Genomic DNA, 15,301 nt, shown 5'->3' with positions numbered 1-15,301 from the left:
GTTCATTTAAACACCACTCAAATCGATGGCATGTTTTTGAAATAAAAATCCGTAGAGGGTTATTAAAGGGGAAGAAACAACCTGTGGCTGGGGAGGTCCCTCACCACGAACCGCTGGGGACTGGGGGAGGATTCTGAGAAGTACAGAGAGGTGAGTGATGGTACTTGCTCCAAAGGCATCCCTGGCAGACCTTCATCGATGGCGAGTCATCACAGCAGGGCCAAGTCTCGCCCCCGACCCTGCTGGTTTGGAGCTGCGCGTTGCCCAGGCTCACCCCTTCGCCCCTGGGGTTTCCCCACACAAACCCCTCTTCCAGCAGGTCCCTTACCTGCCATCAAGGGAGTGTTTACAGCAGCTAAAGCTCTTAAGCGCCTTGTCTCAGAGACTGACGGCGATAATTAAAGCAGTGCTTTCCAGCCCTCTGCTCTTCTTGCTGAATCGCTGGGAAGCGGGGCATGGGCCTGTGCCAGCCAACAGGAACCCTGGAAATCCATGGGCAGCGATTTGGTGTGTGTTATTTCTTCGGCTTGTTAGTGTGTCCTCGCTGCCAGGTGCATGTACCGAGCTTGTGAAAACCTCCAGGTAGCGGGGAGAATTGCCCGGCAATTGCAGGTCATAATTTTTTTCCTTCTGTGCTGAAAAAAAAAAGTGCATCGTTATGTGATGTAATTTAATCAACATAAACCCCCTGTGTGTTGATTTATGAAATGGTGGGGAAGGGTAGTGGGATATTACCTTTTGAGATAAAAAATAAATAAAGAATGAAGCAACTGATTTCTCCTGTGCTACAATTACGGATGAAATAGCACAAACCAGCATCCAGCTAAAAAGACAGATGCAGAGATTGTGGCTGGTAATCACAGTGACACCAGGATGAGTTTTTCTAGAACTGCTGTGAAATTGTGCAGTAAATTATGTTACACGAGATGTATTATTCCCGCGTTTAGTAAATAAGCCTCCTGACAGGAGGCCGCAGCGAGGCAGTTGCGGATGGTTTCATTGATGTGCCGGAGCCGGCGGTCGGTATGGTGAGGGGCGGCTCCAGGGCTTTGGGAGCGGGGTGCTCCGGGAAATGCTGCCGAGGGCTCGGGCACTTGTGTGGCTGCTGTTGTCCTCTTCGCTCTCTTTTCCTTTTGCCATCTCTTCAGTCAGGCTTCTTTCTTCTCTCTCCCCAGCTTATTCCAAGTTTAGTGGTGTAACGGTCCTGCATGGCCCATTCCTGCTGGTGAGCGAGGGTGGCCTGAGCACCTCGCGGCTGCTGCCCCATCTGTGGCTGTCGCAAGGTCCCTGCGTGGAGGATGTCCTGCTCTCTGCTCCCTTCAGCTGCCCATGGTGGGGGCTGATCCCTGCTCAAACCCATACTGCGCTTGCAGTGCTTGGCGTGGGCAGCGTGCTCTTGCCCCGGCTGTTCCTGGGCAGGAGATCAGAACTGCTGCTCCTGGCTGTGGCTGAGGCTGGAACCTAGGACTTGGCTTCATTTTTTAACCTGGGAAGCACGGGGTAACTATTAAAGAAACTGAACTAAGGCCATCAGAGTCTGACCTCTGGATAAAAATAAGCCAATTTGTTCTGAAAGTAATAATGCAATGAGAGCATCCAAAAAGTCAGCTCATGTGTGAAGCCCCAGAGTGCATCAGGTGGGAGCTGCTTCCTTAGCCTCCAGCGCCCGTATCCATTACCCAAATTAGCACTCAGCAGAAGAGGGGCTCTTCCCCCTGCTGTGCTCAGCAGCCTCTTGCTCCCGCCGGGAGGGGATAAGCGAGCAATCATCTGTCTGAACCCGTTACACGCTGTCCTGTGAGTAATCACTGCTGCGCATCACCTCTCTGACAGTAGGTGCTCTCCAGGAGCTGAGGTATGCGATTACAGGAGCTGAGGTGTGCTATTACAATGTCTTCAAGCAGTGTAACGATAGCGTAAACAATGTGATCAATATTCAGTGGACTGAAAATCTCAGTATTCAGTTGCAGTGTTTGATTACACGTGGTAGCTTTCTTCTCTGCAGTAGCTGTTTGCATCATTGGCCATGGCATCCTCTTGGTACAGCGCTGAAATCTTGGGCTCTAGTTTGCTGTCCAAATTCTATTTTCGCTGAGATGCCCCCATAAGCAATGAAAATAAATGTACTGATATGTTTATTTGGAGATTTCTTTAGTGAGGAGGTGTTTAATAAGCACCTACCAATGTAAACAAACTGAGTTCCTCGAGTCACAGCTGGAGTTGCAAATTTTTCTCCCTTGATTATCAAGGAATATATTCTGGATGGAAGAATTCAGAGTTTACAAAGACATCTGGTTGCTAAATAATATAATTAAAGTAAATACAGCGTAACAGGGACCTACTCTGAGCAGAAAGTAGTTTTTGGGTGAGTGAAATGCATTGGCTGGACTTGTGCTGGTGGAGGGAAGAAAGAAGGAAAGAGCAGAGAAGAGCTATGGGGAGAAACCAGAGAGAAGGGGGAAATGAATGGAGAGGAGTGTGCAAGAGCGAGGAGATGGGAGGTGCCTCTGCACCGGAGCCTGCTTCATGCCGGAGGCAGATGGTGGTGGTGTAGGTAGCTGGTGGTGGGACCATGACAATGGCAGTAGGTCCAGGTGGTCCCTCAGAACTGGCAGGGTGCCATCTTGCGGGACACCTAGCTGTGTGTTGCTCAAAGATTAGAGGCTCCTTTCCTCCCTGTGTGATTATGTAAAGGGCATTTTTCTTCCTCAGAGATTGGCTTTTCCCTTTTACTGTTTTAATAATTTTGGAGAGCGGAAAGCCAACTGTCGACAAATCTGTGCAAAGTTGCTATATTTAGCTGTTGAAGACAAACTGCTCACAGGAGCAGCTAGGTGGAAACCAGTTAGCTGGGCTCAGCTGCCCGGCTCTTCGCAAGCCACAATGTTTGAGTAGTCCACCTGGGCAGCTCCGGAAAGGCTTTTCCATTCCTTCCAGCAAAGGACCAAGGGTGGAGGTAGTGGTAACCTTGAGCCATCATTTCCTGAAGGTGTCTTTTCCCATGGGCAAAGCCCAGGCACTGCCATTGTCTAATGCCAGTGGAAGAAGGTGCCTCCTTTGCTCCATGGCAAAGCCAGCGTTGCATTTGGGAGGGTGTTTGTGTAGAGTCTCACCCCCAGGGCTTGGTTGCAGGAGGGTCCTGGTCCTGCTGCGTGACGGGTCTTGCTTTTGCCATCTGAGCTTTCTGCGACTCGGCAGCTGTGGTGCTTGTGGTGGGGTCCTTCTCCTGCCGTAACTCATCTCATCTGAGCGATCATTTTGAAGAAATAGTCTGAGGTGGTTACTTTTTGGCATTACTTAAGGGTGCACGCTGTTCAGCTGTAAGGGTAAATCCAGACTTTTCCAGAAAGTTTGTGGGGAATTGTCAGGCCAAGGATATTCTTCCTGCTCCATTGTTATTTCATTAGAAAAGCGTGTTTGGAAGATCCTGGCAGGGCAGACTATCCCGAGGGTAGCTTTTCAGGCATGGTTTGGAGAACCTCTGCTGAGATAATAAACCCCACATCTGTTTGCTTGCAAGCCTTGTGCTGCCCGTTCGATCCTCATTGTCTCCAATATTATATCCGCTAGGAATTAACGACAGCGGTAACTTACCTTGCTCTGGCATCAGCACGTCTCTGCTGTTCCCCGAGCAGGCAGCGGTTGCTGTTTGTGTGCACTCGCTGCCGAGGGCGAATGCATCACAGAGGTTTGGAGAGGCGACGCGCGGAGAGGCTGTCGGTCGGGGCTGCTGGGGGAGGCAGCGCAGGGGAAATCGCTCGTCCATTTTCTGTACCGACCACAAACAAATTAACAGTGGATAAAAGCGTGAACGTGGGTTGGTCCTGTTCCCTTCCTAGCTGCATCTCCCACAAAGTGTTCTGCAGCTACGTTATTACAGACCTCTTTGTGACAAACCGTCCTGGGCTTAAGTGATGGACCAGCTGGGTGCAGAAGCTGGGCGAGATGATAGTGTCAGAACAAGGATTCCGGTTTGTGGAAACCAGGCAATAACTCTCCTTACCTCTTATACATTACTACATGAAACCTTTTATCTACGCTGCTCTAAGGAAGATTTTCCCATCTAATACCCCGCTACCAAATACGTTTTCAATGCAACCTAAGATAATATATTTCTTTACTTACTCTATTTTATGTTATTGTAATTTTTGTATGTCTGGTTGCCTTTAGTGATCTGTCGGTGCACGGGCATTGCACTGACATATGGGTTCCCTGCAACAGCAGCGTGCAGGAGCGCGCTATCACAAACAGAAATCTTTATAGTAAAACTCTCCCGTGAACTTCTAGTAAGCTCTAGTATGTAACGCAAAATGACCCAAACCAAAAACCCCAAACATCCAACTTATCTATCACCCAAAACATTTCATAGAGGAAGTTTTGAGTTTTGTCCGCTGTTCTTGAGCTGGAAAAATTCGTAAGGTTGTTCATTTTCCTCCTGTACACGCGTGATTTTGTACACGAGAGAGCTGCTCAGACCGACGCAGGAGCAACAGGCAGAGCGGGGCAGGAGCAAGCAGAGGTGTTGGGCTTGGCCTTCCGAACACAGTAGCCACACTGCCAGACTTCATCCTCGTGTCCCTGGCTGCCACGTGCCCTGTTGCTGTGTGGTGGCTGGTTCCTGAGAGGAGCAAACCTGAGGAATCAAAGCTTTTCTTCCATGTTTTTGACTACCCAGACCACATGCTGAGTAAATCCTCTATTAGCGTGTTCCCACGTTGAAGCCTTTGTGTGAGGAACTGATTTATTTGCGGCTTAAATGTGCAGAGCAGCAGTGTATGTGAAAACCCATGCAAGAAACGTAAGGTGTAGGTTTTGTATTGTTGTGTTGTTTTTTTTAATGGGGTTAGTTGCCCTCGGAATGGAGAGCGTTTGTTTAGGTGGCGTTCTGATAGCTCCGTGAGCTGCACGGGGAAAACAATTTGCCTTTGGGGACAAGTATCTAAAGATAAATTGATTTTTTTGTGATGTTCATACCTGAGTCACAGAGGGGTGGTAGTTCAGTGCACTGCCCCCAGAAATGACCCCCATGAAGTCAGCTGCCTGCTGCAGAGGAGGATTTGGACGGCATCCCGAGGCTCCCCACGCCTTTTGAAGAAAATTCAGAGTAAAGGACAATACAACAGAGAAGAAATCGGAGGTGCTGGCACATTTGGAGCCTGTGGATGGCACGTGGGGGCAATTTCCAGCCCCAGCGGTGCAGAGAGGGGAAGAAGCGGCACCTTGCAAATCCGCGAGCAAGGAGCTCTCGGAGCTACACGAGCCCCATTTTATGAAGTGGGCAGCTTTGCAGGCCATCTAGACTTATTGTAGGTACTGGCTTTGTAGCATTAGGTGGCCTTTTTTTGGTTTAGTTACTTTTTCTTTGTGCGCGTGTGGGGTACAGAGGAACGGCAGAGGTGGTGCAGTGTGGTGCAGGCAAGGTGGGTGCCTGAGGGGGACAGAAGCCAGCAGGGCCGGCTGTGCGTATCCAGCGTTCGCAACGCTTTCTCTCATCTCCCTCAGATTTTCCAGTGCTCTTCAAAAGGCTAAATTTGGAGGAAAGTGACAGAACAGCAATTTAAGGACTACGGGAGGTTTTCAGTGGCATAGAGCTTTGCTGTGAAGTGACGTATAGAGACAAACACTGGTCCTGGAGCCAGTCTAAATTTATCACTGTGTCACAATAGATAGTTAAATTTAAATGTGTGTCCAGTACTTGCCATTTCAGTAGGTTGCAATCAGCTTGAATTGATATTACCTGAATAAATCAAAGAGCTGAATAGCACATCCATTTCTTATACAACAGAGCGGTGCACATTATCCGAGGGTGAAAGGAGTTGGTGCGGTGGCTCTGACTGGTGTTATTGTAACCACAGCTCAACACTGCAGTATAAAAGAGCAAATTTTGGTATATTGTGGTCTCCTCCAAAATGGAAAGTGCTTGCCACTGCAGTGTCCAAGCTGGTAAATTACTGTGAATGCTTGCACAGAGCTCGCATAATCTGTTGGATGGCTACTGAGCAGCCGTGTGTACCGTCGTCTGCCCTGGCTGGTCCTGTTTGCATCACTGTGGATAGGGCATTCTTCATCGTAATTAAAAATGACAGCCAATTTGGTGTGGCTGCATTCGGTCTTGGGACAGGTCAGCCCAAGGCTGTATCACACCTCCCTGTGATACATCTGTGTTTTTTCCTAGCGATAAAGTTTTTTTTCTTGTTGCTATTCCAGGTCGCACCTGGAGTACGCTTTTGCAGTGGCTTTCCTGGCTGTCCCCACTCGCTGTGCTTGGGTTCGTGCTGTGCGGCTGCCTTGGGGGGCCTGTGCGGAATTTCTTTGGGCTGAAACTCTGCTGGATGATGCGCTCCAGACCCCTGTTAAGGCTCTCTGCTCACAAGCATTTAGTCCACAGGATTCGGTTGGACCTAGTCTGCGTTAAAACTCCCCAAATGCACGTGCTGTGAGTGTCAGGCCCTGGGTGCCGGTGTGTTTCATTTTTCAGGTCCCTTGGCATTGCTGAACTCCGTTAGCTAAGGCAGGTGCAGGGGAAGGTGCCTGGAGCTGGGTGGTGTATGTACATGCACCCCAGGACAGGTCCTATGTCTAGTGGGGGAAAAGGAGTGACTCCGGTTGTCTCTGCTTTTCCCGCAGCAGGATATTTCCGTCCAACACGGTATAAGAGTGTCGGATGGAGGAGGAGGTCTCCTCGCGTGCTGTGTGCTCGCTGTGGACAGCCTTGTACTGCTCGCCGTCCTCTCTGCTTATTGCTACTTGCTGAGATACTGAGAACACCTCCATACTAAATCCACCTGATTTGATTTTGTTTATGGAGAAACAAACCGCTTCCCGTCTTACAGCTCCATCAGCTTCGTAACGTCTTTCTTTTTGCTCAAGTTTGCAGTTCTTCTTACAGACATGTAGGGAGATAATCACATCTCTGCTTTCCTCGTCTCTTTTCAACCCACCATGAATCTTCTGTTGCTGTCCTGCCTCATTTGTTTCTTCCTCTGATTCTCCTCATTAAATAAATTGCAGCCAGAATGTCCTGTCAGACGAACAGCAAATTAATATATTGCAGCCCAAACTTCAAAGAGGAGAAAAGAATTTAATTACAGTGACCCATGTCCTCATCCCACCAGGGTCAGGGATAAAATGACTATTGACTTAATTGGGAACAAGGCGCTGCTCCCCCTAATTTTGAGTTGCTTCTTTATTATCATTAATAATGTGGGTTTCCTGATTTGTATGGTGGACAGTCACACTGGCTGGCCAAAATCTGCCCTCTTTGTTGGTATAATGGTTGGCCATTATATAGGCCAGCGACCTTCTTGATCGAGCTGGTACAGGGAAGTACCACTTCCATCGGGGGAAATCAAAAGAAACCACAATATGGGGTAGGAAATAACATACCGAGTGGATATAAAATGCATTCATTCAGCTCTGACATTTTTTTGGTGAAGTTCTGAAGAGAAAGCTACACAGAGATTATCTTTCTGTTTTATATATTGAAATACAGGAGCTCGGGGGCAGAATTGTAAATGATGCGGTTATGAGTTTACTCTGCACTCATAGGTATGTTCCCGTATCTTGTTATATGGCTGCTCCTAGGAATCAAATATTTAAGTTTACATTGCACTCCTTTCGATGGCTGGAAGCCTTCGTTTTTTTAGATGATGCTATACATCAGGTTTACAGTTCTCCTGGTAGTTTAAAGGAAAGCGAGAACATGCTCTCATGACTCTCAACAAGACCTTAAAACTCTCTGGTGCTCTCTTTTCCTGGAGGACAAGATATATTCTGGTCATCTACAAGCGTATGTTCTTCAGTAACTGCAATTTTTGGTGCTGTCTGGAAAGCAAGGCTACTTATTTTGATAGAGAGAGGGTTTCCATCCTTCCTGACTGTAGGACAAAAAAAGAAAAGAGTACTTCAGTTCTGTTTCCCTCTTCAGCATACACGCTGTGTCATTACACAGTAAACGTGTTATTCCCTTTTGCTCCCGAAACACCTTTTCCTTTCAGTTGCCTTCTGTTGCGGAAGCGTTTCTGGCACTCCACGCTGCAGCGTCTTTGTTCTGCAAACAACACTGACCTAGAGGCAACGCTGGAGCCGGATTCCAGTCCCTTCACTGAAAAAAGGGAAGGGCAAACTTTGCACTTGTGTGTTAGTGCATGAGTCATGATCTAAAGCTGATCTAAAGCACATCGCAGTCTGGAGTTTTGTTTGGTTTTCTATCACGCATCCCGACTTTGTCACGTTTCCACGATCCGATGGAGCAGAAATGAACAATAAGTTGTGTATCTGGAGGGCACCTCCGTCCTGGCTGAACTTTGCTGCACGCGTGTCCACGTCGCTGGCAGAAGACATGTGCTTGTGTGCACCTCCATGGCTTCCACTGGGGCTGTGGCGTCAGGAGCCGGCCGATGTCTTCGTGGCCTATTTGTCACCCTGAGACCAAACCAAAGAAGCGAGAGGAAATTAATAAATGTTAATATATGCAGGTTTAATTGAGAAGCACTGTTTTCATCAACTGCTGTTTGAAGAACAGGCTTAAGTATGTTTGTAAGCTCAAACAAATGTTGGCTTTTTAAAGCTGTTGCACAAATACAATGATCTTGCTGTTTAGAGCTGTGAACTGTTCAGAACCCAAAATCTATGGGTGAATAACGTGGCTGTGATTCAATAAAGCCTATTAAAGATAATATTTTTCCATTCAGTAGCTTAAGCCAAGCTTAAGCCAAGTCAGCCTTCAAATCCTGACTCCTGCACCTTATTCTGTGGGTAGTGCCAGCACTGCAGCACCCAGCCTTCTGCGCTATTTGGAGGAAGCAGAAGCGATGTCCATCTTGTTCCTGTTTTCATGTGCATGAATATGTTTTTCCTCCAGACGTGGCGAAGGCTTCACCCCTGGTTTGAGGAGCAGGAAGAGCTTGTTCCACACGCTGCTGAGGGAGTCTGGCTGTTCCTGCTGCTTTTCTCACCATCCTCAACACAGAGGAGTCTTGGGGCAATAATTATAATTATCACATGGGAGGATGTGATCTCTGAAAACAAAACTGAGAGTTATGTTTAAAAATATTTGAGAAAACTCCTCCTGCTTTCCCAGGGAAACCATCTGAGACGTCCCTGCATCCTGAGGCTCAAGTGACATTCACCTTAAAAACATTTTAAAAATTATTTTTTAGGTGAAATCAAGGATGTTTCTGTAAATGAATTACACTTGAGCGGTAAAGTGCAACACAATTTAAAAGTTATAGACCAGAGGAGCTTTTCAGGATTGGTGGAAACGTCTGAAGGCTGTGGACCTGTTTTTAAATGTTGTTATGGTTACTTGGCTTCTGTCTTACAGAAAAGTTTGTGCCTAATCCAGCAGGCAGGTAGAAAAGATAAGACCTATTAAGTCCAAGGAGTAGCTGGAAAATCTTGAGCAAGTGTGCTTTGGGAAGGAGTGCATATTAATAAATAAACATGACTTCAGGAGGTGAGTTCATGCACAGCAATATGCATACCGAGCCTCACTGCCTCGTCCTCCGCACGCAAACTCCAAATAGGGTTGTTTCTTCAGAGATGTTATGGTCGAGGTAGGGGAATTAGGACGTCCTTGAGTTCAAAGTGAAATCCCAGCTTGAAAGCAGGATATGAAGGTCCTTATGTTCTGGTTAATTAATTCTTGTGATTTCCTATGGAAATGGCCCTTTTGTTATTTCATCGGTAGCAAAATTAAAACGTGGCTCCTGCTTAAAAGCAAGAACAATAAGCTCATTGTGATGTGCCATATAACACTAACCTTTCTTACATATAACCACAGATCCAGATCTCTAATATTAGGCGTAGCATGCTGATTATGCTGTCCGAGACCTTTGCAAACCAATTTTCTCTAATTGAGATAAAACCTGGAAAAACAGCCCATCCTGTAGCTCTGATCTCCCAGGAAGAGGGGACGAGCATCCCTTGTCGCAGCTTGAGGATGCTCGAGGCGATGCATATATTTGCGTAGCGCCTTCCACCCTCCTCCCCGCCCTAACCAGGGTTTATTTTAACCTACTCAGGGCTCAAGAGCGAGCAAAAACCTTTTATGTGTGAAGTGCAGCATTGAGCCACCGCCGCTGGCTCTGGCTTTGGACTGACACGGGCTCTGTCTGCGCACAGACCACCATTGATTTGGCCGGCACAGATGCCGATTCACGGGGAAGGGGCTGGCTAACAGCACCCGTGGCTGGGGATTGTGCCGAGCGCCCGCACTTGGTGTCTTTCCCCTGGGGAAAAATGGGCCACTTCAAAAGCGTTTGTATATCAAGCCCCAGCTGAGGGGCAGGGAAACAGAAACCCAAGTATGGGGGCTTTTTTGGTTTAAAAGTGTGCAAGAAGGGAGTTTTTGTGACTCCGGGCAGATTCATTTCACTTTTTTGTTGTATTTTTTCTTCTCCTCTTACTAGTGCATTTAGCAAGGTTAAATCAAAATGCAAGAAACTGCTTCGTGTGGTCTTGCTGCATCAGATATTTCAGGCAGCCCCGGTTGCGACCAGCAGTAGCTGCAGAAATCTAAACTGAGCAAAGCCCCTCTGTCTGCAGAGACTGTCGGCATCTCCCGAGGGTAGTCATTTTCAAGTAAATAATCCCAGACAGTTGTTTATTTTCATTAGTCGTTTTCAAGTAAATAATCCCAGATAATTGTTTATTTTCATAACAAAACATCAGGAGACTTTAGAAGATACATCAACCTCATTTGCGAGATGCTTTGACTTGCAGGATATGGAAAAACTGGCAGAGAAGCAATTGGGTGTGAGTGCTGCTTTTCAGAAATCGTAGCTTTTCTTTCTTTGGTTGCACATTTACGTTGGGTAAATATTCTTTATGCATAAGCTTTTATGGCCAAAGGAAAATCTTTACGAAAGAAGACGATAGAATACTAGATGGTCTTCTGAAGTCTGTAGATAACCCAAAGCCACGGTGCTAAGGTGTGTGCGAGAAGGGGGGAATTGGGGGCTGGGGGCAGTTTCTCTATATGCACAGGGAGGGTCTCACTTCACTGCCGGAGGGTGCTGGGGAACGGAGAGGAGCTGCCATCTTAGGAAGATTTTGGCCATGCTTCCACCAGTAGAAGAGGTGGACAGGCCCAGCTCCGGAGGGCAGGGAAGGTGGGGTTTACGTTGCTCAGCACCCACAGCATTCAAGGCCAGAGAACGAGAGAGTAACCACTGGTGTAAATTCAGCAAATAGGACGATGTGGATGTTGAACAAAACAGCAGTTCAAATTTGGAGGCTGGCAAGGGTCGATTCTGTCTAGGGCAGCCCAGAGAACCTGCGGGATCTCCTGGCAGGGGTGGTGGGTAAAGGGGACGTTGGGGAGGAAGGGTGAGGAGGGAGGGAGGCAGCAGTCTCGGGAGGGCTTTCGGGAAAGCAGAGCAGTGCGCAATATTTGGGGGGTCTGCTAAAAAGACAAATGAGCGTTAAACTATACAACTCCATGACTACTAACAGCCGCCTGCCGCAAGCGCTCTGTGGAGAGCCGTGGTGGTGATTTTCCCACCCTGTTTTTTTTTGTATTTGTTGTTCCAGAAGGAGGAAGGCAATGCCCAAAGTGTAATGCAAAATAGAACAGAGCAGTTTTTTTGATTGCGCCGCACAGTCAAGTGGAAAAATGAGATAACTGGGACGGCAGTTTGAAGACACATGTGAGCCAAACCAAAGAGGAGTCTGGCTCCAGGTCGTGTGGCGGAGCACTTGGGGCTCCCTTCAGGAAGGGAGGTGACTGAGGTCTGCTCAGCAGCCTCCAACAAGGAAAGCTGATCAGAAAAAGTGAATTTTTTGTAGACTTTAGAGTGGCTGTGCTCTTTCAAATCTGCCTTAAGTGTCTGAAGTTCAGCTGCTCGTTAGGGTGATGGGCAGAGATCTACGTCCTTTACTTACAAGAATTGCTGGGGCTCATACAAGATTAGCTGTGCTGGTGTCAGAGAAGAAAAATTGGCAGATCACATAACTAGATTCTTTTAGACATGTTGGTGAGAAAGACTTCCAGTATTTTTTTTCCTTCCTCCAGCACCAAATTACTCAGGATGTCTGTGAAATAAAACTGAGTCACAGTGTTTACTCCCTGTGAAAACTAATGCTCGTTTTTCCCCTTCCCTGAGGTTATGGTTTTGCAAAGGCTGATGCGTGAGTGTAACTTGCTCCTTCGGCCCCCGTGCGTGGGAACATGCCAGCAGAAACGGCTGGGGGCAACGGGGGCTGCTCTTCCCTCCGATGGCCACCCATGGCCCCGCTGCTGAGCCCACTGGCAGCGGAGTGCGGAAATAAGGATGGAAAGGGAAAACACTGCCTGTGAAGGCTCTGGTTAGACTTTGGGTAATGTGCTTTATTTACCGATTTTGGTGTAGAAATAGTCAGCAACAGCAGGAGAAGCAATACGCTCTTCCAAAAAGATAGAGACGGCTGTAGCCGGGGCTGGGAAATAGCTGTGCTCCGGAGAGGCTTCCCAGCCGGCAAGCCCAGCCCAGCACGGTTGCCCGCTCCGCGCTCTGCCTGGGCTCCTCTGAAGAACAGCAGCACAGCCCTGTTCGCAGTGCAGTACTGACTGCTCTGAGGTCTAAAACCCTGCTCAGACATGAACAAATATTTCCTAAGTCAATAGGCACCGGCAGCATCTGGTGAGTTGTGCTAAATTGACGCTTGAAATGAGGGGCGGCATCAGAACTGGGGCAAAAATAGGGATTTTTTTGGAAGGACTTCTTTGAAAGTGAAGTGATGCACTTACCAAAACCGAAGTCAGAACAAGGGCACGGTGCCTCGGCAAGGGCTGGAGGTCTTGCGGAGCTGTGGTCTCCCAAAAAGTTGTGGGCCCTCTGGTTCCTGGAGAGAAGCAGGGTGCTGTGCGTGGGAGCTTCCCCCCACCATGGGCATTTGTACTTACGGCGTGTGCTCTCCTCTCTGCAGTCTTCCTTCCTTCCCCTTCTTAAATTAGTACCATCCGTCCACAGCGCGTCTTGCCCTCTCACGTGTTGTGCAGCATTACTTCAGTCTATGGGGAAATTCAAGGGAACAAAACGCCGTATTTTTCATGAATTCTCCCTGAAAAAATACTGTCCCTTTTTTTTTGGCAAGCTACCTTTTGCAGGGCTGCAGAATCCTAAGCAGTGTTTGTGGGTGAGGCAGGTATTCCCCAGAGGCTGATGTTTTTAGTGTCACTCCTATTCTAAGCACCCAAACGCGCAGAAAACCAACGAAGCCCAAACACATTATGCAACTTTTGACCTTGATCAGGTTCAAAATTATCTTAAACATTAAACAGTAGCAAGTGTGACTTTTATTGTGGGAAGTATTTTATGCTGCATTCAAGCATGATTGCTGTAGTCTGGGGTCCGGGTTTGACTTTATTATGCTCCAAGTCTTTCAAGTTAATTTATCAAAATGACATACAGCTCTTGGGGGCAGCTCTGTGGTATATGATTGACTAAATAATACTCTGAATTTCTGAAAGGCTTTTAAAGTTCATTGCTTTCACACCAGGTGTATTTGTTGTTCTAATGCAGGTCACTTCCTCTCGTAGTCGCGCCATCCTCCAAGCAGAGCCCAGTACAAACACTTTCTAATGACATAAATTGGATTGCAGGGTCGAACGGCTACGGCTGAAAAGGTTTTTTTTCTTATCTAAATGCTATCGAGCCAGTTGTTTTGTTTCTTTTTGACACGCACATCCATTTTCAGATGTGATTAACAGATTAAATGGCGAATTTTGGTAAGAGGTTTGGAAGCAGCTGTTGTTTTGCGGAGTGGCTGCAGGCGCCGTAATATCCTTCTCGCTTGATTTGAAATTCACCTGTCTCTTTCAGTAGAAAATGAAATAACTTTTTACAACTTTAAAGTATTACTCATGGCACGGTAATTTTAATTGTTTTCAGTTCCTGGCTACTAATGAAAGAGCATGAAATTTGGGAGTCCCGTTATAAACATATTTGTATTTCAGAAAAAAGCTGAAGAGGAAAGGATGAGGAGGAGAGGTAGCCTGGGCAGCGCCGGTGGGGGCAGCAACACGAGGAAGCCCACTTTGGTTATTCAGGTGCCCTATCCTCTGCATTATGTGGACTTTTTTTTGATCAAACACTGTTGGGTTGGGGTTTTTTTAGAGAAACACCTGTTTTTTGAAGCCAGACACTTTGTGGCAGTGCATCAGCTCTGATGGATTTCCAGCGGAACAGAGGTCCCCACCCAGTGCAGCTGGAAGGGATGGCTATACTGGGGCCAAACCTTGAGCCCTGCCAGCCCAGTGGGCAACGGGCACCTATACTGAGCTTTGGGTTTAACAGATACCACTGACATGGTTTTGGGATGGGACTCACTTCTGTTTCTTCCCAGGGAACGTCAGCATTTCTAGCTCCTTAAATTCCAAAATAGGACTTCAGGCAGAAATTCCAGTTTTTGACAAGATTTTTGTCTTTACACCTAAGAAAAGGCAAGTTTCATATTGTATTAGGGCATCTGTCAGGAGTTTATTCCCCTTCCCCAGTGGTTCTTGGTTGCTACTGTACTTCACTAAGCGATGATGTAGTTGTATGAAGGGTTTTCTTCCCTCCAAACCCTGTTTGCTAATCTTTTTCTAGCAGCCCGCCTCAAAAGAGAATAGTTATCTCATGAATGTGCCAAAGGCTAGGTAAGGGCCAAAGGGAGTGGAAAGTCGGAGAAGAGGCGCCTCAGGAACAAAGTAGGTTAGACTGGGGGGAAGAAGTGGAGAACAGGCTCAAAGGTGTGGAGAAGTGGAGTTGCCTGAGCCCCGATTTCCTTTTTACTCTAAAGTGGAATTCACAGCCTGGCGTAGCTCCCATTGTGTGTTATATGCCGTATTAGCAGACAACACGCTGCAAGCATTGGCCGCATACCGTCGAAGGTCGGCACAGCTTGATGACTGGGTGAACAGCTGTATTGCTGTAACAATTTCTATTTCAGAAAAGATAATGAAGCGTTTGTGAAGGCTTGAGAACAAGGTTGAGAGGAGAAGCTGTTCACGCCAGGCGATATGCTGAGCAATAAAGGAGCTTGGGGTACGGTGACACGCTGCTTTCAAACCTTCCCAGAGCCGAAATGAGGTGCTGAGAGTGCTTGGCACTAGGACATGATGGTTTCAGTTTGGAGGTCTGTGATCATATGCAAGGTGACTTGGAACTGAGACAAGGTGATGCGATATCACCCCTGCCTGAGTGAATACGTCCTGGGTTTTGTAACCTCGACACGCATAGAAAGCCAGAATCGCTATCACTTGCAAACAAATACGCATGCTATAAGCAACAGAAAAATATAAGCTCAGTAAGAATTGTGGGAGTAACTTTTGAAG

At 47.3% G+C, this 15,301-nt stretch overlaps 2 protein-coding genes across 6 annotated transcripts in view; one reads left to right on the top strand and one right to left on the bottom strand.

Annotated features, from left to right (window-relative positions):
- Positions 1-15,301, top strand: part of ERBB4 (erb-b2 receptor tyrosine kinase 4) — a 630,546-nt gene that overhangs the window by 89,026 nt on the left and 526,219 nt on the right. The window lies entirely within an intron of this gene.
- On the bottom strand, positions 379-5,295 carry LOC134519040 (uncharacterized). The gene is made up of 3 exons (XM_063342564.1): positions 4,975-5,295; positions 3,595-3,769; positions 379-635 (listed from the first exon to the last, which is right to left on the bottom strand). Exons 1-3 carry the CDS (start codon positions 5,293-5,295, stop codon positions 379-381), a joined length of 753 nt encoding a protein of 250 aa, XP_063198634.1.

The sequence above is a fragment of the Chroicocephalus ridibundus genome, chromosome 7 (assembly GCF_963924245.1).
Source record: "Chroicocephalus ridibundus chromosome 7, bChrRid1.1, whole genome shotgun sequence".
NCBI lineage: Eukaryota > Metazoa > Chordata > Aves > Charadriiformes > Laridae > Chroicocephalus > Chroicocephalus ridibundus.
Note: the sequence above shows the minus strand (reverse complement) of the source record. Positions and strands in the feature narration are given on the sequence as shown.

Bases quoted from the DNA above. Each gene is read 5' to 3' on its own strand.
- LOC134519040 (XM_063342564.1), bottom strand. From the start codon at position 5,295: ATGGCCTGCAAAGCTGCCCACTTCATAAAATGGGGCTCGTGTAGCTCC. The intron at 3,770-4,974 runs GTATGAACATCA...TGGTCGGTACAG, and splicing joins ACCACCCCTCTGTGACTCAG to AAAATGGACGAGCGATTTCC. The intron at 636-3,594 runs GTAAGTTACCGC...TTTTTTTTTCAG, and splicing joins CGTGCTGATGCCAGAGCAAG to CACAGAAGGAAAAAAATTAT.